We start from the raw sequence: 22,837 nt of genomic DNA, 5'->3' as shown, positions 1-22,837 counted from the left end.
AACCTTCTGTTCACTGTTAAAAAAGTTCATCCTCACTCACTTGCTGATCTCTCATAAGACCTTGAACTGAGAAATATTATTTAGAGAAATTTGAGAGCAACATTGAGTGCAGTAAATGTCTGGACATATATTTTTGGTGGTAATCTCCTTCAGCTGACACTGGACATATATTTTTGGTGGTAATCTCCTTCAACTGTATCACTGGACTTTATAAGGAATAGAGAAGAAAGACAGGTTCGACTGTGAAAGCAGAGAGTTTTTGGAAGAAGTTATCATGTTTTAATATGACAGAAAGTGTTTGAATGAGTCTTAGCAAGCTTCTGAATTCTTAATATCTCTCAGAGAGCAAAGTATTCCTAGACTGAAAGGGTTTAAGAGTTGTCTATCATCATTCAGCTTTACATCTCTTGTCCTGTATCTCCACAACTGCCTGAAACTCAGCAAGGAAGGGCAGATAACAACACTATTGAGATGTAGTTAGTGTCTGCCAGCTCTTCAATTAGCTTTTCTAAAGCATACTGTTTCCAAATTATTTCTCCCTCATTTTCATCACAGATCCAATATTTGCAATTTCGTGCCCTGTTTTCAACAATAAACTCTGGTTCCTTTTGCAGCTATCTCTCAGTGATCCACGAAATCCCGCAGCTTATTTGCAGACAGTTTTGCTTTTCTCTATTTCCCATTCTGGAAAGAAGCCAAGATTTGAGATCCCTGTGCTTTTGCCCCAGCTGCATTCACATATCTTTCTGAGCACCCCAGGCTTCCATTTTCCCCAGTTTCTCATTGCTCCACTCTTCTCCAAGCAGGACTGCCCATTCTCCCCAGCTCACACACCTCATGTCCCTGCTACCTGCACACTTCTCACCTCTTCACCACCTCCCAGACTGCCTGAGACCTTGCTGCCTTCCTGGCTTCCCTCCAGCTTCCCCAAGATGCCACAATGGGAGGGAAAGGACTAGTTTTCAGGTATGATCTGCCAGCAGCACTCCACACTGTATCTGGTCTCTTATTGCTTTCCTTGCAACCCATATCTGGCTTCCCACAAAAAGCACTAGTCTCAAGGTAGTCTCCAGAAGTCAGCAAGGCTTCCTCTGCTTCTAACTTACAAGACAGATGGCAGGCCTCTTCAGCTAGAAATATTTTCTTTTTTTGTACTGTGTCTCAGTTGGTCAGTCATCTATTTCAGCATCATGGATTGAACGTGATCTGGAAGCCACACACTGAACAAGCCAGATTTAAATATTGTTTATAGGGAAAAACGTACTCTAGAGAACTCTCCCCCACTTAAGTGAAATAAGTTTCCTGGAGGGGAATCTAGGGGAAATATAAAAATCAGTTTATATTGTTGAGATTCAAGGATAGCTATGACTGAAGTTATTTTTCACTTTTGAAATAAGAATGACCACCACTGATGCTGGAGTAGACTACACTCAAAAGAAAAGGGGAAACAGATTCTTAATACAGCTCTTAATGAATGCTAACTAGTAACAAAACCATGAACTGTACTTGATGAATCAAAAAAAAAATAGTATTATTTTTATGAAAATGAAAAAAAACAATTTTCTGTGAAAGGTGCAAATTTAGCAAAATCAGTTACTGAGCTGCATAATATTAATGGAGCTGAACACCTGAATTTTCATGGTATATATTTCAGGTCTCTGTTTTTATGACAGTATGTAAAGAGTAAATAGAGCTAAAGAAGAGGCAGAGTATCAAGCTAATGCAGAAAAAAGTCTGTTCTCTCCCATTGTCATCAAATAGTCTTTTAGATACTTTTTAATGTATACTTTCACTGCTTTTTAAAAATAACTCCATGACCTGCTCTGGCTGTGCAAGTCATGGCCAAACACTGCCCTGTCCCTGCTGTGATGCATCAGGATCAGTGGAAGAAATATGTATTTTAGTGAGGGATGGAGAAATGCTTTGAAAGTGCTGATTCAGCCCTGGGGACATAAGGTCAATACAATGGTGGTGGGTGGCAGTTAATAAAAGACTTAGCTAAGCTACTTTTTCTAAAGCCTGAGTTTATAGTCACAAGAGGACCCTTGCCAGGCTTATCCTTCTTGCGTCATAACAAACACAAATGGATATAAAAGTTCAACATATAAAGACTGTCACAGGGAAAAAAGTAGGTGTATTCCCCCTGTAAACTTAAAATCCATAACTACTTTATGGCAAGCACATTTGAAATTTAATGAACAGAAGCAATGATTGATGTAGAGAGCACTTAAAAGGGCCTAGAAATGCTGTACAAGTAATGAATGCTGTATAGAAGGATTTAAAGTTGTTCTAGAAACTAAGTAAAAACAAAGGACAGATTAAAATGCTAAATATTTTGATCAGGTCTGTGTGCTGCTTCTTGGGGTATTGATGTTATTCAGCCAAGGGGTGTCCTAGGAAAGAAACCACAGTTTCAGTTCCCTTCAACTCCTCTCTTGGAACCACAAGCTTGACCTTTGTAAAGTAAAGGACAGTAAAGGAAAAAAGAAAATAATTGTAAAGCCTCAGCTTTCCTGAAAACTTCATAGAATAAGATTGATTGCCAGATAAAATTTGTAATCTAGTCCAAGAATATTCTGATGAACATGTGACATGAACTTCTGTTTCCCTCCAAGTACAAAGGTTGTAGTTTCACATAGACCACAAATAAATAAACAAACAAATAAGCAAGCAAACAAACAAACTAGGCAGTTATATAAAGAGGTTGATGCAAAATAGTCAGGAGTTCCTTATGCACCATTTTTCTCCAGCCACCACTTATATTTTGCATATGTCTTTTCATTCCCTTGTCACATTTTCATTCCCTATACTTAAAAAGCCTGAACCAATGTCTGGATGGTCATTTGAATGTTTGGGTCATTGGAAGCTGACTGAAGTTCTCACTCCCAAGTGTGACTGCAGCTGGGCCTATGAAATGTGGGAAGGTTTAAATTAAAAAGTTAAAATTCTCTCGCCTTTTCTGTGTATGAACGAAGTCAATGGGCTACTCTAACACCGCCTTCAGTACACAGCATGACCAGATCCCAAACTTTTGGATCAAATGTGTAAGGAACAGGAGCAAAACAACACCAAAATCAAATGAATATGGGTCAATACCAGCAATGTGGAAGCAATTCTATTCAATTCGCAGAAAGGGATGGGAGAAAAGGAAAGGCGAGAAAAAATGTATTGTGCTACTTTCATCTTCCAGTTCTCGGATAGGCTGCAGTATGGCTGCTGAGGTGTTATCATACCATCCCCAAAACTTCAGACCTTAGTGGGCTACTGGCAAAATTGCTGAGAGGCATCTTCAGCTATGGAAAAAGGTGCGTTTTCAGCCAGATGTGGGGCTGGGAAAGGTGCAAAGTTGTCTGAAGGGCACAAAACGATTGATGTGGGTCTGGGAGGCATATAATTAGTTGATGTTGCTATACTAAGGATGAATAATAAATTGCTGTAATTCTGGAGGGACACAGATTAATTAATTGGGGCTTAGGGAAAAACTGGTGCTCTTAGTACCACTGGGCAATATTTTATGCAAATATGTGTAACGTTGTGCAAATTAAAAATGTACTGGGGTTTTTGTGCCATAAGATATTGGCAGAGATGTGCCTGCACTGTAAAACAAATTCCCTCTGGAGCTACAGCCTAGAATTGGGTGAAGAAAGTAAAAATTACGTATTTTCAAACATTCTACTGTTTGTAAAATTGCATGTTAAAAATACTTTTTAGTCAGATGCATGCAAAAGCATCTTGTTTTCCACATACGCTTTTATAAACATGTAATGGGCTACATATAATGAACTGTAAAAAACACAGTAATGAAACTTTTCAAATTATTCTAAGACCTCTGTGTGGCTGAGCTCTCATCCACCAAGATGTGCTGCTTGGGAAGAGAAATTACAGGATGCCCATGAGGGGAACAGCATTTCAGTGTAATGTGAAAGGACTGTAATTGCTACACTCTGATATAAGAGAGAGAGAAAGAATCCTGGCTGCAGCTACTAAAATAAGGAACTGAAATATGAGGGCAGTAAAACCCTAATATTTTCTGACCTTGTATCTGCCCAGACACACAATAAAGAACCATCAGGGATTAATCATTTGAGGAAGAAATCAGAGAATAGTTATCGCATCCTCTGCTAAATTTTGCAAGACCTCTAAAGAGAAGAAGATTTGGGAATGTGGTGAATGTGTGATTATCATTTGACGTACTGGAGTAATTTAAAGTAGAACATTGCTGAAGAAGAAGGAGAGCACTAATCGAAGTTTCAAGAAGCAGTGATTCTAGCAAGAACAGTGCACTTTCTCAAAACAAATGTGATTGTAGCTCTTTGCACTGAGGTTAATTTCATCCTAAGAAAAAAGAACACTTAGGACATTAAGACTGTATTAAGCTAATGGCATTATTATGTCTGACTTTTTTTCCCTAAGGACAAATTACTTTATGGCTATGATTGTCAGAAAGTTGGGTGCAAATATGTCTCTGCTTGTCTGGAATGAAAAAGTAGATTGCAATAAAAGAGAAGTTATAGGACAGATGGGGAATCTTTTGCTTCTGTATCAAAGAAAGCTAAAACAAGACTGATCTTGTTCACATTTTTTGCATTTTCTTACAGATTATTACCAGATTAATACTACCTAAAGGTAAAAAAGACCTTGTAACAAATATATGGAAAAAAAAAAAAAAAAAGACATTCTGTGGTATAGTGTTGTGGTTGAAGCCCAGCCTGGCACTCAGGTTAAATTAAGCCAAGCTTGTTGTTGGATGGATATTACTAATCTAATTTCCAGAGCTGCTGACACAACAAGACCATTTGTGCAATTTCTATAGATTATTATTAATATCAGGCATAAACCAACAGCACCTGTAATAAAATTAAAAGCTTTTTTTTTTTTTTTTTTTTTTTTTTTTTATTTCCTTGATTTCCTGTGTTTATCCAAGGAGAATACAGAATCTCTGTCTGTAGAGTTTTCCAGTGCTGTTCCAGACAGAAATTCCAGTCTGGTTTGGTATAACAGATCACAGAACTCTAATTAATTCTGAGGTGAACTATGACCTATCCTTTACAATAACATCCAATACTTACTTTAGAAAGTTTTACTGAAAATTTTGGTAAGCTGTTCCTAATGGCCTCACTGTTAAAAATGTGTTCAATTTTGAGGTTTGCTTTTTGCCGCTTTATCTTCCAGCCTTCAGGCTTTGTTACACCTTTCTCTCCCACCCTGAAGACCTGATTATCAACGTGTTAGATGTTATATTTAGAGCAGTCACACTTTAGCTCCTATTTTGGTATTTATTTTCTATTTTGAGATCAATGTCCTGTTTTCCTCATAATTCATGAGCCCAGGCATCTTTGTGTCATCTATAGAATTTAACAGTGATTTTTGTTGTCTTTCCTACTAGGTAAAAAAATGATTAAAAATCTGATGCTACCATGAACTGCACAAAAGACTCACATCTGTATGATTGCTTCCTATTTAGCAGTCTCTTGAGATTAGTTTTTAATCCATTTGGTATGCACCATACCTGTGTTATAAGAGACTTTCTTAATCCAAGTTCCATTTGAAATTAAACAAGATCCTTGCAGCAGCATCTTACATCAGTTTAACCTTATGATATGGTGTTAAAATATAAAAAAGGATACATATTTGATTTCTCAAGCCCTATTTACAGTAAAGTAATTCTGACATTTGTAATATTATCCACATGTTCATTCTCAGTCACCAGCAATTTTATTATTTTTTTCTGTAATTTAAATCAATTATGACATTACCATTTCATATGATTTATGTAATGTTCATTTTTGTTTCTAGTGGGTGTGTTCACAAAGCCCACACTTAGCAAATAGATCAGGATAACAGCAGTCAACAAGACAGGAGTTTAAGGATATGGTTGAGTGATGTCCAAACTTCTTGAAATGGCATTTGCCCAAAACTGATATAGGCAAGTAGGAAAACAACCACCAACTGGATTAAACCGTAACTGGGGAACTACCAGAAGAATTTTGAAAACAAAGCAGAACAAAACAGAACAAGCAGTCAGCTAAACAGTAATGCAAGTGAAATACAGATTTGTACTGGGAGGAGAACAGGAGATCAGAGCAGCAGCAGGGTAGTTGTGACCCTGCCAGATGCAGCCCCATGGCCCAGGGGCTCTGCCTGGGCCTGGCAGCACAGCACCCTAATGGGCACCCCCAGCTGATGCCTCCAGCTTGCTCACAGCCAGCATTGGGGTACCCTGGGAGCTCATAATCACCTCCAAAAGGCTGCCACCCACTCCTGGGGGATGGGGTTGAAGGAAGATGAGGCATGCATCTGTCAGAGCAGGGATGTGCTCTGTTTGGGATTAGTTCTAGAGGAGGATTTATAAAATCTGGGATAAGTTCTTAAAACATTGTAAGTGCCTAGTATTCAGGTTGATCTCTTGGTATTGATATGGGTCACAAGATCCAATTAACTTTGTCTTGTTAAATCAATAAACCACTTCAATCTTGATTTGGTTTAAACTATGGAACTGAACAATTTATGCCTGTGAAAATGCTACTATTCTAAAACTCTGACTCCAGTTCAAGATTTTCTGACGATAACTCTCCAAATGTTAGCAGCTCAGGACCTTCCTTGGAGAACATCATTGTTAGTTCCTTAGAAATTCTGGGATGAAAATGAATTTTCAGATTTTAAATATAACTTATTTTATAGCTCTGTCATGAAATCTCAAATGGAAACCATGCCATTATCATTATGTGATCTGAATGTGTCTGGCAATTTCCAAATAGAGGAGAAAACCCCTTAGTAATACATGTATATTGAAACTAAAACAACAAACACCCCATGTTTCTTCCTAGCTATCCGTTGATACCCTTCTTTCAAATTCTCTTTGTTATTTTTACTTTAAATACTCATAAATCTAACCCAATTTCATTTTTCAACATACTCTGTTGTTTCAGTTAGCTACAGGTTTCTCAGATTGTGAGGTTTTTTATGGTGTGTTTTTAAGCAGACCTGCTTCTTTCATTATTATTTCTGTTCTGGAAACAATTAAAACATTTTAATAATTCCTGGTCATATTTATATTTCCATCTCTTTCTCCAAATTGAGCTTGCTTATGTCTGCTTGCAAGGTTCATAAAATTGGCCTTTATGAGCAGCAAGTATACTAAATAAGAGTAGCTTGTGACCATTAGTACCTTAACAACCAGCACATTTTTGTTCCATAACTGGTTTTTCTCTATCAATACTGATTTTTTCTGCATCAGATTCTGGAATTAGGAAATTGCATTGTGTAATACATAGGCATTTGACTTGAGTTGAAATTAAGCACAGTGGGTCTCAGTGAAATATCTATTTTCTGTCTTTTAAAACAGATTTGGTATCCTTCTCTCTTTCCCATTACTTTATCTACTTTATTTAAAAAAATAAAAAAAAAAGTTCCAGTTAAATGTCTACATTCTTGAAGGACACTAAGACATTCTATTCTTACCAAGATGTCAAGAACGTAATGGCACGTAAAGGGAAGGAAACTTTATTGAAGTGAATAAACTGGAGTACTATAGAACTTGCTGTATCTTTTTCCCTTGCTGTTCTCATTCTAGATATATTAGGATGTGTGCCAAACAATCACTAGTAAGCGCTTTTCATGTCTTTGTATTTCAGAAAATGCTGACTAGATGAAAGGTTAGATGACTAGCCTTCATTTTTGTAGACATAAAGAAATCATATGCCAAAATGAGTACAATATATGGTGGCCATAATTTCTTTGGGATTTTCATTGTCTCAGCTCATGAATTTTATACCTTCTTATAAATTCTAAGAACAATTTGACATTTTCTGCAAGTATCGCAGAGCCAGAGGATTCCTGTGAATACTAATGAACTTTTACTGGAATAAATACATTGTGTACAGTGGTGATGCAGTTCACTGTCAAAGTATCTCACTATAGATATACTGCATACCATTAAAATTTAAAACAGAAGACTTAGAAGACTAAGGATTGGTAATTTGATATAATCACTAAAAAGAAATAAATAAATGTATTAAATTCCCTGCGAATTACTCTCCCTGAACTGCCTTTTCACAGAATTTATGGACCACATGGACCAGGACTTTACCTTTGCAGGAGCTAGAGCTCCTGCCTTGCTCCTGAGGCTGGGGTTAAATCCATTAGTAACCTGTAACAACAAGACAGACCCTGAACTCATCTCCCTTTCAAGCATTGCTTCCAAGGCAATGCACAGTTTCAGAGAGATAAGAAATGAAGTGACAGTAAATTATGATGCTTTACCTTTCTGCTCTGTGCACTATTCCAGTTAAATGAAAATGAATTATGGTGAGATAAACTCTTGTGTTTTGGCTTTTTACAAAACATTTCTGCCCAATAGTTTATGTGCTTTTGTCCAAACACAACTGAACAAATCTCCTTCTTGCTTTTGTAAAGTGATAGCACTTATGAATCTGTTACTATAATAACACTGGATTTCATGTGTCATTTTTCATGTTTTGGGTCAGCAAGTCAATGAGGAACTGCCAATCATTTTTTTGTCTCTCATCAAAAAGTACCATAAGAACCTGCATCAGAGCTCTTGCCATACCTGGTATGACCATGCAGTCCTGTACTTCCTTCCTTACCAGGATGCTGATTCCACAGTGGGAAGAAAGTGCACAGAATTGCCAAAGGTCCCTATTAGAAGCTGAAGCGAACAGCTGTCAGGAGCAAGGCAAATAGCAAGGGAGCAAGAGCTGTTAATTAGATAGATACTTACTAGGGTAAACAAAAGAAGAAAGATTTTTCTGGGAGAGGTAAATAAAAACCTGGAAATGGAGGAATGTTATTAAAATGGTCAAAATATGCTTTGGAATGAGTGAATGTATAATGATGTGCAAAGTGATGATAATCAACATAAGGAAAAAGAAGTTAGTCTTCAGAAGTACGGTAAGTATTATAAAAATTGAGAATGCCAAGATGAAAAGCAAAGGAAAAAAGAGGAAACGTGATCTAATGTGAACATTTTGTCCAAAAATTAGACTTGTTGCATTAATACATGTTCTACTGTTGGTAGTAAAAAAAAGAGTAGGATTTTGTGGTGAAGCTGGTATTGTTATTGTCCACTGCGTTATGGTCAATATGTTCCTTACGGAAATAGTGTCTTTTTCTTTCTTTCTTCCTTTCTTTTTTTTTTTCTTTCTTTCTTCCTTTCTTTCTCTTTCTTTCTTTCTTTCTTTCTTTCTTTCTTTCTTTCTTTCTTTCTTTCTTTCTTTCTTTCTTTCTTTCTTTCTTTCTTTCTTTCTTTCTTTCTTTCTTTCCTTCCTTCCTTCTTTCTTTCCTTCTTTCTTTCTTTCTTTCTTTCTTTCTTTCTTTCTTTCTTTCTTTCTTTCTTTCTTTCTTTCTTTCTTTCTTTCTTTCTTTCTTTCTTTCTTTCTTTCTTTCTTTCTTTCTTTCTTTCTTTCTTTCTTTCTTTCCTTCTTTCTTTCTTTCTCTCTCTCTCTCTCTCTTTCTTTCTTCTTTTCTTTTTTTTTTTTTTTATTTTGAAGACATTTTTATACACAAAGACTTTGTCTAGAATCAAAATAGTATTAAAATTCCAGCAGATTAGATTGAAATTGCCACCTCATTTTGCACACTAGACGGAAGAAAAAAAATTATAACTACTTTGATTATTTACATCTAAAAATTCCTAATTTTTTCTGCCCTTTCTTCCTTGTCTGCCTGTGGACTTAAATATATTGAAACCAAAATTTTAGACTAGGAAACAAATAAAGCAGCAGTAAGTGCCAATTGACAGAAAATAAAGACCTCTAAAGTCAGGCTGTAAACATTCACAACTGTTTTTCCAGCTGTTGCAGTGTTAGTGTGAGTGTTGATTTTATCTTGCTTTAATCTGATTCTTTGCATTTAATTTTCTCTAATAATTTTGAACAAAACCTGACCAAAAAAACCCTGAACCCTCAGAAAGCAAAAATCCTAGAAGAGCAACCACCCTCTTACCCCAAAATTAGGTTGTCTTCTTTTTGTTGTCATTAAAAATCATAGAATCATAGAATAGTCAGGGTTGGAAAGGAACTTCAGATCATCAAGTTCCAACTCACATTAAACCATGTCACCCAAGACACCATCCAACCTGGTCTTGAACACTGCCAGGGATGGAGCATTCACAACTTCCTTGGGCAACCCATTCCAGTGCCTCACCACCCTTACAGTAAAGAACTTCCTCCTTATATCCAACCTAAACTTCCCTTGCTTAAGTTTTAACCTGTTACCCCTTGTCCTATCACTACAGTCCCTAATGAAGAGTCCCTCCCCAGCATCCTTATAGGCCCCCTTCAGATACTGGAAGGCTGCTATGACATCTCTGCGCAGCCTTCTCTTCTCCACGATGAACAGCCCTAACTTTCTAAGCCTGTCTTCATACGGGAGGTGCTCCAGCTCCAGATCATCGTTGTGGCCCTCCTCTGAACTCGCTCCAACAGCTCCATGTTCTTTTTATGTTTAGGATACCAGAACTGTACACAATACTCCAAATGAGGTCTCATGAGAGCAGAGTAGAGGGGCAGGATCACCTTCAAAAAAATACTCCAAACAAAAATAACTTGATACACTCTATACAACAATAATTCGCTTAAGAAATAGATCTGGTTTTATTTACACTTATCAAATTTCATTGTTCTAAGTCAAGACATAACTAGGTGCTTTCAGACTTTGACAGTCAGAACTGCTAAATCTGCAGGAAGGTCATTGAGCAACAAATGATTTTCAAAGTTGGACAAAGGCAAATAGCAATTTTCACACTAGATGTATCAGCTATGGTTGACTCCTTATCACCCTAGAATGATAATTTGTTCAACACATGCACTAAAGTATAGTAGGTAATATAGTTAGTAATATATATATTAAATCAGTAATATACTAATATATTAAATTAATATACTAATATAATTAGCAATAATCAAATTTCTTCTGGGGAGGGAGGAGCAGTAGTATAGAATCTGAGCACGTCACCTACCAAATCTCCTTTTTTTTTGCCTGTGAATTTCACTTTGCCAGTAAGAAGTACAAAAAAATAATTGAGCTATTAATAAAGTGTTAGTATATTTTTTCCACAAATTTACATGATTTACACAGTTTTGCTGGTGAAGCTGTCTATCATTGAAGGAATTGTAGGATTAAGTGTGAAACCTGAGGTAAACCTTCAATGAGAATGAAATAGATTTCCTCCAGATTTCCTTATGTGTGAAATAAAAATATGCTTAAGACATAAAATCAAATCTAAGATAGAAAATATGCCATCACTAGCATTTCTTATCTCAGCTAAGCTAAACAGAAAAAGAACATCTGCATTTTAGTTTGCTATCAAGAAAAGGAAAAAGGGGGGAAGTCAGCCTGAAAGTTCATTATGTTAAAAATCTGCCTCCATGATCTGAGACTGTGATCAGGTGAAGGATTTTTGTCTGCTACATCAGTATTCTGGTAGAAGGAATATTTACTATACTTTTTCCTTCAAACAGCTGAGTGATGTCTTGGGAGGAAAAACAATTTTGTGGGTTTAACGGTCATAATCCAAAAGACAAATAACAGGGCTGGGATTTGCCTGGATTCCACAGCACACTAAAACAGCATTACTGTGTCCTGTCACCCATTCAGTGCTGAATACCTGGCGAAAAAAGCCCCATACTTCCAACTGCAGATTAGAAAGATAAATATTGGCAAGTCAGGTTTAGACTAAAAATCATCTGACCTGTGCCCTTTCTGTATACCCTGGAGCCGACATGAATTTCTCAATATGCTTTTTGGAACAAGGCCAGCAGTTAACTAAAGAATGGGAAAACATGGGGATATGGCAGGCACACATATAAAATCAGGTGACATGATATTAGCAGCACTGAGTTCATCAGTATGTAATGAAATACTGAAGAAAGTATTGTGAAATGATCAAGAAGAAAATATCAGACTCAGTCCAGGTGAGGTCCCATTTGAAATGAAAGAAGCCAAATGCATGGAAAATAGAATCCAATTGAATTAAGCTAGATCAAGCAAAAGAGTGAAGCTGTAGACAACACGAGACCTCCTAGAACAAAATCAAAAATTGCAGAGCATCCTAGAGATAATTCTTCTTTTTATACAGTACATCCCACATGAAACACTGAGACAAATGTAATGAGAGAACCTATCATGACAGTGTTTTTATCGCTGCATGATGTTATGACAGTTCAGAATGAAACATAGAATAGCTGTACAAATTTTAATGACCCCAGCAGTCGATAATCAAAGCAAGTATACTTAAGGAAAGGTATAAGATTTTGTCTGCCACAAAGGAAAACAATTTTTGTAACTTCTTATAGAGTTGTAACAGGGATAAAAGAGAGTTACATTCAAATCAAGAAGGAACTACTGGATATTGTTGGCTAGAAAAAAAAAATCTCATCAATACATGCATGGAGTAAAGGCTGAAGTACTGACATTGTCTGAAGATTTTGAAAAGCACTTATGAAATTACAATAGATATATCAGACCCATGACAGGTAAATATATGTTGCAGTTTTGAGGGATTTAAAGTGTTGCATGTTATGAAACCCAAGGGTGACATGATTAAAACTGGTAGCACTTTGTGCAGGTGAGACCCTGTGCTATATATAAAGATGTCAAGTGGCAGAGAGGGACACAGAAAGATCCCACAATAACATCTTGTCCATGATTTCAAAGATAAGCGGGCCATGCAGAAGACTAAGTGAATTCTAATATGCATCTGTATACAGCCTTGAAGTTTTTCTTACAATAAAACCTGCTGATGGCAAGAAACCAGATCATTATTTTTGGCATTATGATGGAGGAAATACTTCACATTTCCATGAACTGACATCAGGCTGTTCAGAGTACAAAACCTTGCGCCATGCATGAGCTTATCTCATAGCTAAACTAATTTCTTGGTATGCACTTGATACTTTTCTGTATCTGCCAGAAAGTCAGCTATAAAATGTAGTTTCAGTTTTCATCCAATATCCAATATCAGGAGACTCCTATGAGCAATGATCAGTGGTTGTATCTAAGGTCCCCTACAGTGAGACTTGACACCAGTGTCTGCTGTTAGACAGGCTGCACTAGGACCACAAAAGCATGCATGGTCATCAAAAAGGTGGAGATAGATTTAGACAGAGTCCATGTTCCTGCATGAATAGGCTGAAACAAGATTACACTGGTTCCCAAATATACGAACAGACTGAAAAAGAGTTAAAGAGAGTGTTCCAGTGGGTATTTATCAACCTCTGAACTAAGCTGTGGAAGGTTAATCAACAATTTTTCAGAAGTTCTGTAATATTCTGTTTGTGCCTGAAGACTGGTTGATGAGGACATTGACCAAGATGTGATTTAGTGGGAAAAACTTCAATGAAGACAACACAGGTCTATCCATAGTTTCATTCTAGATTCTAGAGACATCGAATGCATTACTTTCATCATGACTACATAAGCACAATTTTTTCAGATTTTGCTTGTTTGTTCGCTTTTGCAAGAAAAACACTTGGTATTTAATTTTATTCTTTATCATTATGTTTTCTTCAACAGAAAAAAATATTGATTAAAACAAAATTTCTCAAAACCTGGCCCTGATGTTGACAATAGTAACTGATCTCATTTGGGGAAGCATTCAGAAAATAGTTCTTTGAATTCATCAAATGTAAAGTCATCTCCAGAATAAGCCAACATCAGTGACATCTCACAGGCTTTCTAGGTTTTTGGATAGGTTTTTGGATAAATATTTTCTGCTGATTCAAGTATTTGCTTATTTAAATATTTTGCTTGTTTGTTTAAACTTACATAATAATCATAATTCCTGTTGTGGTTTATATAGCATTTCACAAGTGTATTTTTGCTTTTGCTTAATAACTATTCAGGAAAAAGTGCATTATTATACCAGAAAAATACAATATTCTTTGAGGTACAACAATTAAGTGTTGGAAACCATGTAATACATAGTTATTATGGCTTATAAAAAATTAAATATCTTGCTGCCCGAGTCTCACATGGATAGACAATTACATGCATAATACTGAGTTACAGTTCTCAGATTATTTACTCATGGTGTAATATTGAAAACTACAAAACATTAGAAGGTGCATCTGTAAAAGTTACAACAGCCAAAGAATTTTCTCTGAAGTGTATTTTCCTTTCTGGGCTAGTAATGTGAACATGCAATATTCAGTCTTTTAAAAGTATGAGACTTAAAATATAGTTTGACTATATAATCAATTATTATATGTATATAATATTTTCTATTTTTAATTTCTTATTAAGATACATGTTAAAATACCAAACCATTCCCACTTTTTCATTGCATCAGTATAAACTCTAGAGTTTCTTTAAAAGCCATTGTCCTTGCCTAGAATGTTTTGATGTACATTAAAACACAAGACTACATACTTTCCAGGAGAAAAAAGTAAACTTTTCAAGTTGCTTTTCTACTATACATTTTAAAACAAGCTAGCATTGCTTTCCTGTTATCCTGCACAGGAATATCCTGTCATTATGGTAGCTGGAGGTAGGTGAGCAAGAGTTACAAGATTGCTTCAGTAAGTCATGAGTTACATTAATACAAATGATTGTTGTACTTGTGCACTATTGACTGAAGTCTGATGGCAAAGTCAAAACTGAATAATAACTAATTCAGTTTTGAATCTCCTTCCTTAGTGTACAATGGTTTAAGACAGCTTAGTCACAAGAAAATTCGGATAAATATGTCATTTTTCAAGACAAACTGCATTTTTCACAAACGAGTTCACTAAAATAGCATTTATTCTTTTAAATAAATACTGTTGGCTGAATTTCAGATTGAGGTGAAAAACTGATTCGCTCTGGATAATCCTAGATCTGAAAATATGTAGGTAAGTCTGTCAGTGTTGCTAGACATTACAGATATAAAATATAGAAGATCTGTTTTGAGTAGAAGCAAGGGAAACAAAATTAAAAACAGCCCTAGTGCCAAATCAATTCAATTTACAACAAAGATGTATGCTGAGTATCTCTAAAGGTTCTCTTTATAACCTGCTTTTCTCCTTGGATATTTTCTACTGGATAGCCATAATTTAGAAAGCCCTTGAAGGGCTTTGGTGCTTCTCAAAAAGATGTGCAATAGAGTATGTCACCCAAAATAATTATCTGCAACCACCATCTTACTTTAAGCTACATGTCAATATGCACTCACTTGGTACTCAGAGACTCCATCTAATTTGGACCTGAAGGCAAAAATACATGAATAATACTTACAGCAGCAAAACCGGATTCAAGCTACAGTGGAACTAATTTGTTAGTTAAAAAGGGCATCAACAGAAGGACTAGTGTCTTTCGTGATATTGGTACTGTGATATTTTTCCATTTTTCTCAGTATCCAAGAAAAAAATTCCATGGTAACTTAAAAGAAAGCAACAGAAGAGAACAAAAGTACCAGCCTTGCCACATTTAATTTGCATTTTCAAGGTGCCTGTGAAGTGGCTTGGGTCTCATTCAGGTGCAGATCAAAACATATTCTGAGGTTAAAGGAATTATGCTGTTTAAAAATGTGTGTGAAAGAGGAAAAAACAAAAGGTCATATGATTATAAAATATAAGACTATGAACTATAAATCAAGCAAATTAAAGGGGCATTATGTTCTAGAAGTTGCTATGATAGCTGTACCAGAATTTTAAGTGGAAATCGTGGATGGAAAAATATATTTGCTAAATGAGTAAGGTAAATGGTAATATAAAGTTATGGAACATTAAATGCCTTTTACATGGTATTTGGCTTCACAGAACTCATGTATGGTGGGATGGATAAAAAAGTTAAATAGCATTGCTGTAACTCTTGTGAAGAATTACAAAGGCAGGAGTAAACATCAGTTGAAGTACTGTATTGTTCATCACATACCTAAAGGTTTCATTCTTGCTGAAGCTTCATCCTCAGCCCACTGCTGCAATGAGGGACTTGCACAATTTGCTTTGAAGCAAGCAGGTTTCTAGTCCTCCTTTCACCACAGAGGGGTGAAATCACCCTTCATAAAGCTTGTAGGCAGACTTGATATTTCCTTAGAATGATTCCTCTTCACCCTGTCTCTTTGCCCTATGTGGCAAAGAGGCAAATATGCAAATGTTCCCTGATCTGTAAATGTGTTAAAGTGGATGAAAAACTTTTGAAGTGATACAGAAGAGGAGATTATGTAGAAGTATTCCACAACTTGGGAACATAACTTGCAGCTTTGTCCTAGGCCAACTTGAACATTTTCTTGGCTTTGGCATGAAGCAATTCACAAAACAATCATTGTGAAGCAGACTCCTGTGCCCAGTACTGACCTGTTCTTGCCCTTTTGTCAGGAATTATTCATACTATTCCCAGAAAGAGATAATAATACTTCAAGAAACTACACTGAACTTCACAACAATATCAGTAAAATTTTTATGCATTTTTTTTGTGTTTCTTAATGATCTCTTCCTCACAACTTTTCAGAACATGTTGTACTTCATGGAACAGAAAACTTGGAATTAATCTCAGAGCTCATGAAATCCACTTCCCTGTAATTATGCACAGCATAGCCTTTACACATCATTGGCCACCAAACCTATTGGTAGGAGGTTGAGAGTTGTCTGAGGACATTAAGACAGGATCTTCAGTGAATTGTGCAACACTGTATATAGCTATAGAAATTTACAGGTTCAATTTTTAATTTCAGTTACATACATGTGAACAGTTTCTGACTTATCTGTAAAGATGAGGAACAGGATACCATAATTTTGAATAGCAGAACTCTGTAGAAGATAGGAGCCAGCATAAATGATCAGTTTACCAAAACCACAAAAAACCTAGTGTAGATTAATAATGCAGTCTTAAATGATTCCTTCTTTTGTGAGGTACTGAGTACTAGAGTTAATGGTAGTATCAGACATCTCCTATGGGACAATCTTTTTCAAACATTCCTTTGTTCAAACAGCTTTCCGTAACTGAATACCACTCAGCTCCCATTATATCATTAATATATTCTAATTTAATTTAAAAGAAAATTCAGCTATGTTAACCAAGTTTATTTGCACACCTGTAGATTTTTCTTGTCCACTTTCAGTACCTTGACTGTTTATATAAATCATGTGTTCTGTTTATGTCAGAATACAAGGCTCTCAGGACAGAAAACAGAGCCATTTTTCATTGAGTAGTTTCACAGTAGTGAGTCTACCCATTACTTCTTTCCATTCAAATGCACAGTTTTCACATAAGTTATTCTTCTGGGTTGCAATGTCAAGCAAATTTTATCTATCAGCTCGTTATTTTGAGGCAACTGTTAATGTCTACTGCTAATAAAAAGAATTCATAGAAAGTTTATCTAATGAGAAGTACCAGTTTTACAAAATTGTTTTCTTTATATTTATCAGACAATACCGATGACAACTCTATTTCATATACAGAAAGACTAAATGAGATTTGGAACAGCTAAAACCAAATTTCACCTTTCTTATTCTTTATATTCCCTGATACATCAACAATTGAACCATGAAATATTCCATCATAAGACTATGCAGAATAATCAATGTATTTTAAGATTACACAGTTGAAACTTAGTACTGAATGAACTTCCCGTTATTATTAATAATAAAATAAAAAAAAATATGAACAATTCAAGTATTTGTTGGTCCCTTAATTTCTTTTACAACAATTTCACTTACTGTTTATATAGAGTACAAACATACTCTGAATAGAGCAAAGGCATCTCCATGTGCATAGCACTTGGCATATTATAGACACCACAAGAAATATTAAAAGAGACTAGCAACAGTAGTCATAGTAATAACAGATCTATTGCCTTAGGAAAATACAGTTTAAAAAATCTGGTCAGAGCAGTGTGCAAGGAGCTGTAAATAATGCACTGATGGCATTACATGGCCTATTGCTCAGAGACCACTGCTCCAGGAAATATATTCTAATAATGCCATCCCACAGACTGACTTTGCCGCCTTGTCTTTATCACTTGAGTTCTTTTATTTCACTTATATATATAAAACTTTTCCTAAAAAAGTTGCAATCTCCTCTAAAATGTAATTGAAATTCTTTAATCTGTTTTTCCTCTGAACCCAAAATACAGGGGTTATAAAACTTAAAATTACTGTTGAACAACTGTGACAGAACAACAACCCATCTAACACAAATACTTCAATTTCTGCAAATAAACAGAAAAATACATTTCCACAGCCTGAAAAATTGAAAATGAATAAGCCATATCCATTCTTTATGACTTGTTACAGCCAAAGTACTAGCTACCCTTCACCTTTTCCTGACACAGCCATTACACACACGGGTTTGGATCTCAGCAGTGTAGTTCAGAGGTCTAGTGAAAGATCTCTGGCTCCTACCAAACATCTTGCTGTACTGTCCATCATTATGACAAATAGGGTTAGTACTGTACTCCAGATGATTTTATCATTGCCAGCCTCCATATACAATTGCAAATAGGTTTCAGGGGTAACACCTGCAATAAGTAACAACCATATCTTATATAAGCATTCATGACAAAGCCCTAGAAAAAAAGAAGTTATGCTTTTCTTTTTCTTTTCTTATTTTTTTTTAATTTGAAGTTCAGATGAACAGTAATCCACAACATTATTTGGGAATAAGTTCAACCTAAGTTTATAATAATAAAATTCTTTAGATGAATAACAGTGTTACAATTTGATTAGTACAATTTCAAGGACTAACAAAACTCATTCTTATGCTTCTGTATAGCATCTGACACACCACCGGGCTGGATATTATTTTAGATTCATTAAATGCAAGATAATGACATCTATTAGACAAGTCTTGTTATATTACAATAAATTAACTTATTAGAGTCTAAGAAAAAATGCTTATATTTTCTTCACATGAGTAATCATGTTCACTGCAAAGGGATTACACAGAGCAGCCGGAAGTGATCTATTTAATAAATCAGAAGTTTTTAGCACTAAACATTTTGCAATATTTATGCAACTTCTAATACTCTGAAAATTGTGCCAGATCCAAGACCCTGGACATATGCTTAGATTGAGCAACGGCAAAACAAACTTACTAGTCCCAAAGGCACCACCAGCAGATCATTTTTCAAATAGAAAGGAAAGAAAAAGCAATATTTCAACAATAGGGACAAACTCTTACCTAGTGGCTGCCCTGCGATGATCCTGGCATTTTCTCCTGCCACTGCAGCCCTTGCATGCCTCTCGCTCATGTACTGTACGAATGCATAACCTTTGTGCACTGAGCAACCAACTATTTTTCCATACTTTGCAAAAATTGCTTCAATGTCGCCTTTTTTGACAATGGCTGTGTTCAGATTGCCAATGAAGACTCTGGAGTTGATGGACTTTGGGTCATTCTTATTGGTGACGTTGCTGGTCTGTGTTTTGCCGGTCATGGTTGGATCACTTGACTTTAACCCTTAAATAAAGAACAAAGAGAATTATGTTTCAAAGCATACAGCCAACCTTGACTTTAGATGATTTTTTCCAGCAATAATTCACTTTTCATTTTTCAGTTAGGGTGTATCTAGAAACAGAAGATTTATGATTTCTAAAAATTATTATCAATAAAAACCAAGGTAGAGAATTTTAAAATACTGTTCATAAGTCAAAATCAAACTTCTTATTTTTATAAATGTAAAACATACCAATAGGTCTCTTAATACAATGCTGTAATAGTGAAGCTTTATTGTAATCATATATGTGGATTTCTGCTTAGAAATTCAGTACTGACTTTTCAAACATCTAGCCACCTAGAAACTGCAAAACAAGACAATGAATCATTTATCTTATGTCAAATAAATGAACATTCAAGGCCATATAGAGAACAAACTTTAAAAATGAAAGACAATCTTCTTTTGTTTGGTGTCAGCCAGAGCACATTTCTCACCATCTAAATATAACTGACCATTGTGAAAAGTGCAGGGCAGGTAACGTATAGTTCTTTACTGCAATCAACATGTTCTATCAGAACAATTTTCCCTATTAATTCAGTGCAAGAAAGAAAGAAGAGTGCCTTATGTTCCTAGAATTAAAAAGTATGAAAACAAACTTCCTCAATTATAGGAACACAAATTTGCTTGCTGCTTTCCTTTGATGTCACAAGTCTAAATACATCCTAGCATATCTCAAATAGAAATATCCCCATTATTCCTGGGAAAGATTTGGCAAAAGAAAGAAACAAAGCAAACCAATTTTGTGTTCATCTAGCCTCACGCTTCTGAAATGAACATAATTTTCTTAAAACGTTTGCAAATTCCACCTGCCAGCAGGTCCCTCCTGCTATAGGAGATGGAAGAAGTTGTCATATGTTGCTGCTACTTTCTCTTTAGCTGCATGAGACAACAGAAATGTCAAAAATATGCATACCTCTAAATAGTGAAAACTTATTTTGTAAGGAGGAGGTCATTTAGATAGCAGTCAAATATAGGCCATGTCTTACAGCTAAGAATAATGTTACTATTTTTTAACCTATTCATACTTTTGATTACCTCACAGTAACAGCTCAGGCAAGAAGAGGATCCAGTTAAATAATGCTCACAGTTAAAGCTCAGTTAATTTCTCAGGACGAAAAGGAATAATGACCTCTATTCTGGATACCTAAAGCTTGACACTAACTATCAGAATTTTCATATTTAAAATCAACTGTTACAATATATCAAGCTAGACTGACAAAAAAAAAAAAAAAAAAAAAGAAACCATTGTTACTTAACTCTGCACAATTCCAGAACAAAATGGCCACAGCCACAATCATCAGCACTTTGACCATCTCTCTCACACAGAATCCAAGCCCCACATTTCAGTTAAGAATGCACCATGGAGATGTGTGGGCAGTCCTCTTGAGTCCTAGCAAACAGTCTGCTTTATGCAGGATGTGGACCTGCTTGAGCAAGTTCAGAGGAGACCACAAAGATGATCAGAGGGCTGGAGCACCTCTCCTATGAAGACAGACTGGAAGAATTGGGCTTGTTCAGCCTGGGGAGAAGGCATCAAAAAGACCTTATAGCAGCCTCCCAGTACCTAAAGGGGGACTACAAGAGTGCTGAAGAGGAAATTTTTACAAGAAGAAGTAGTAATAGGAGAAGTGATAATGGCTTTAAACTGAAAGAGGGTAGATTTAGATTAGATATAATGAAAAAATTCTAAACTGTGAGTGTTGTGAGGCCCTGGAAGAAGTTGCTTAGAGAAGTTGTGGCTGCCCCATTCCTGGGAGTGCTCAAGGCCAGACTGGATGGGAATTTGAGTAACCTGGTCTAGTAGAAGGTGACCTTGCTTGTGTCAGGGGTGTTGGAATGAAATTATCTTTAAGGACCCTTTTCACCCTAACCATTCTCCGATTCTATAATCTTACATATACCTGTATTTACACAGGAGTTAAAGTGGCAATAGCATCACGATGTTAGCTAAAAAGCCTAATGACCCAAACTGAAAAGTTAACATAGCAGAGGAGCTAGGAATAAAGATAAAAGTTAATACAGTCAAATAACTGGTGAACAGGGAATCATTGGCGTCTCCTGTGCTGCCAAGATCCACAGTGTGCAAATACCATTTCTGTTGGGAAAACTTAGCATGGAACAGTACTGTGTCCACCTTTGTGAAGATCCAGCAAAAAAGCTACATCTGTCCTTAAATAATTCTTAGCATCTTTTTAATGTTGTCTGTGTATGTTTATCAGCTGTGTAGCTCAAATGATTTTATAAACTCACAGAGGTAGTGTCTCACAAGTAAGAACACTGGTCTAAAAAGCAGTAGACTTGGCTGGTAGAACTTTCTCTTCCACTACCCTTCTGTACGACTCTTAGAAAGATATTTTTGTGCCTCTGTTTCCATTTTTTAGACTTCAGACTTGCTTTTTTTGACTAAGATCTGTCTCTTAATGTATTTTTGTAAACCTCCTAACACAATGATGTAACCTCAGTTGGTATGTTTGAGCATAACCAACACACCAATATTAAAAACGAGGGGACAAAATCTACAGAAAATCTTCTGCCAGACAAAATTTGCATGAAAATTACATACAACAAAACTCTTCAACTATTACCATCACAACTGTTTTCCAAACACCAGAGTAATACATTCTGTATTTCCTCTATTGTTTAGCCATTTAACAAGGGATTTTGTGAAGTATTCCTTTCTCTATTTCACTGTCCTGGGTTCAGCAGTAGCAGTCAGTTTTTCTCCTTCTTAGTAGCTGTTGCAGCACTGTGTTTTTGACTTTTGGCCTAGAAACAAAGCTGATAACAGTGATGTTTAGACTGACCAAGGACTTTGTGAGTCTCATGCTCTGTCAGGGAGGAGGAGGGGCCGGGAGGGAGCGGGGACAGGACACCTGACCCAAACTAGCCAAAGAGGTATTCCATACCACAGCACGTCATGCCTGGGGATGTAACTGGGAGCTACCCGGAAGGGCACGTCCTCTTTCTGTCGGGCTCTCTTTTCCGGCGGGCGGTATCGTATTCTCTTCCCACGTTGGGCGCCAAAAATGAACTGTCATGGTTTAAGCCCAGGCCGTAAATCAGAGCCACGAAGTCCACTTCCCCCCCCACCTTTCTTCCGTCCGCACCTGGAGGGACGGCGAGGAGAATCAAAAGAATGTAACTCCCACGGGTTGAGATAAGAACAGTTTAATAACTGAGGTATAACACAAATCACTACTGCTGCCACCAATAATAATAATGATAAGAGAAATAACAAGGGAAGAGAATACGATACCGCCCGCCGGAAAAGAGAGCCCGACAGAAAGAGGACGTGCCCTTCCGGGTAGCTCCCAGTTACATCCCCGGGCATGACGTGCTGTGGTATGGAGTACCTCTTTGGCTAGTTTGGGTCAGGTGTCCTGTCCCCGCTCCCTCCCGGCCCCT

At 36.4% G+C, this 22,837-nt stretch overlaps 1 protein-coding gene across 1 annotated transcript in view; it reads right to left on the bottom strand.

The window, feature by feature from the left end:
• The window catches only part of RALYL (RALY RNA binding protein like), a gene marked incomplete at its 5' end in the record, with an annotated part of 181,874 nt that extends 162,502 nt beyond the window's left edge, over positions 1-19,372 (bottom strand). Inside the window, one exon of the mRNA XM_080610904.1 lies at positions 19,117-19,372. Coding sequence (XP_080467030.1) covers positions 19,117-19,372 — 256 coding nt within the window. The remainder of the gene's footprint in view (positions 1-19,116) is intronic.
• Positions 19,373-22,837: the final 3,465 nt, after the last annotated feature.

Source organism: Psittacula echo (genome assembly GCF_963264785.1).
Source record: "Psittacula echo genome assembly, chromosome: 2".
Lineage (NCBI taxonomy): Eukaryota > Metazoa > Chordata > Aves > Psittaciformes > Psittacidae > Psittacula > Psittacula echo.
Note: the sequence above shows the minus strand (reverse complement) of the source record. Positions and strands in the feature narration are given on the sequence as shown.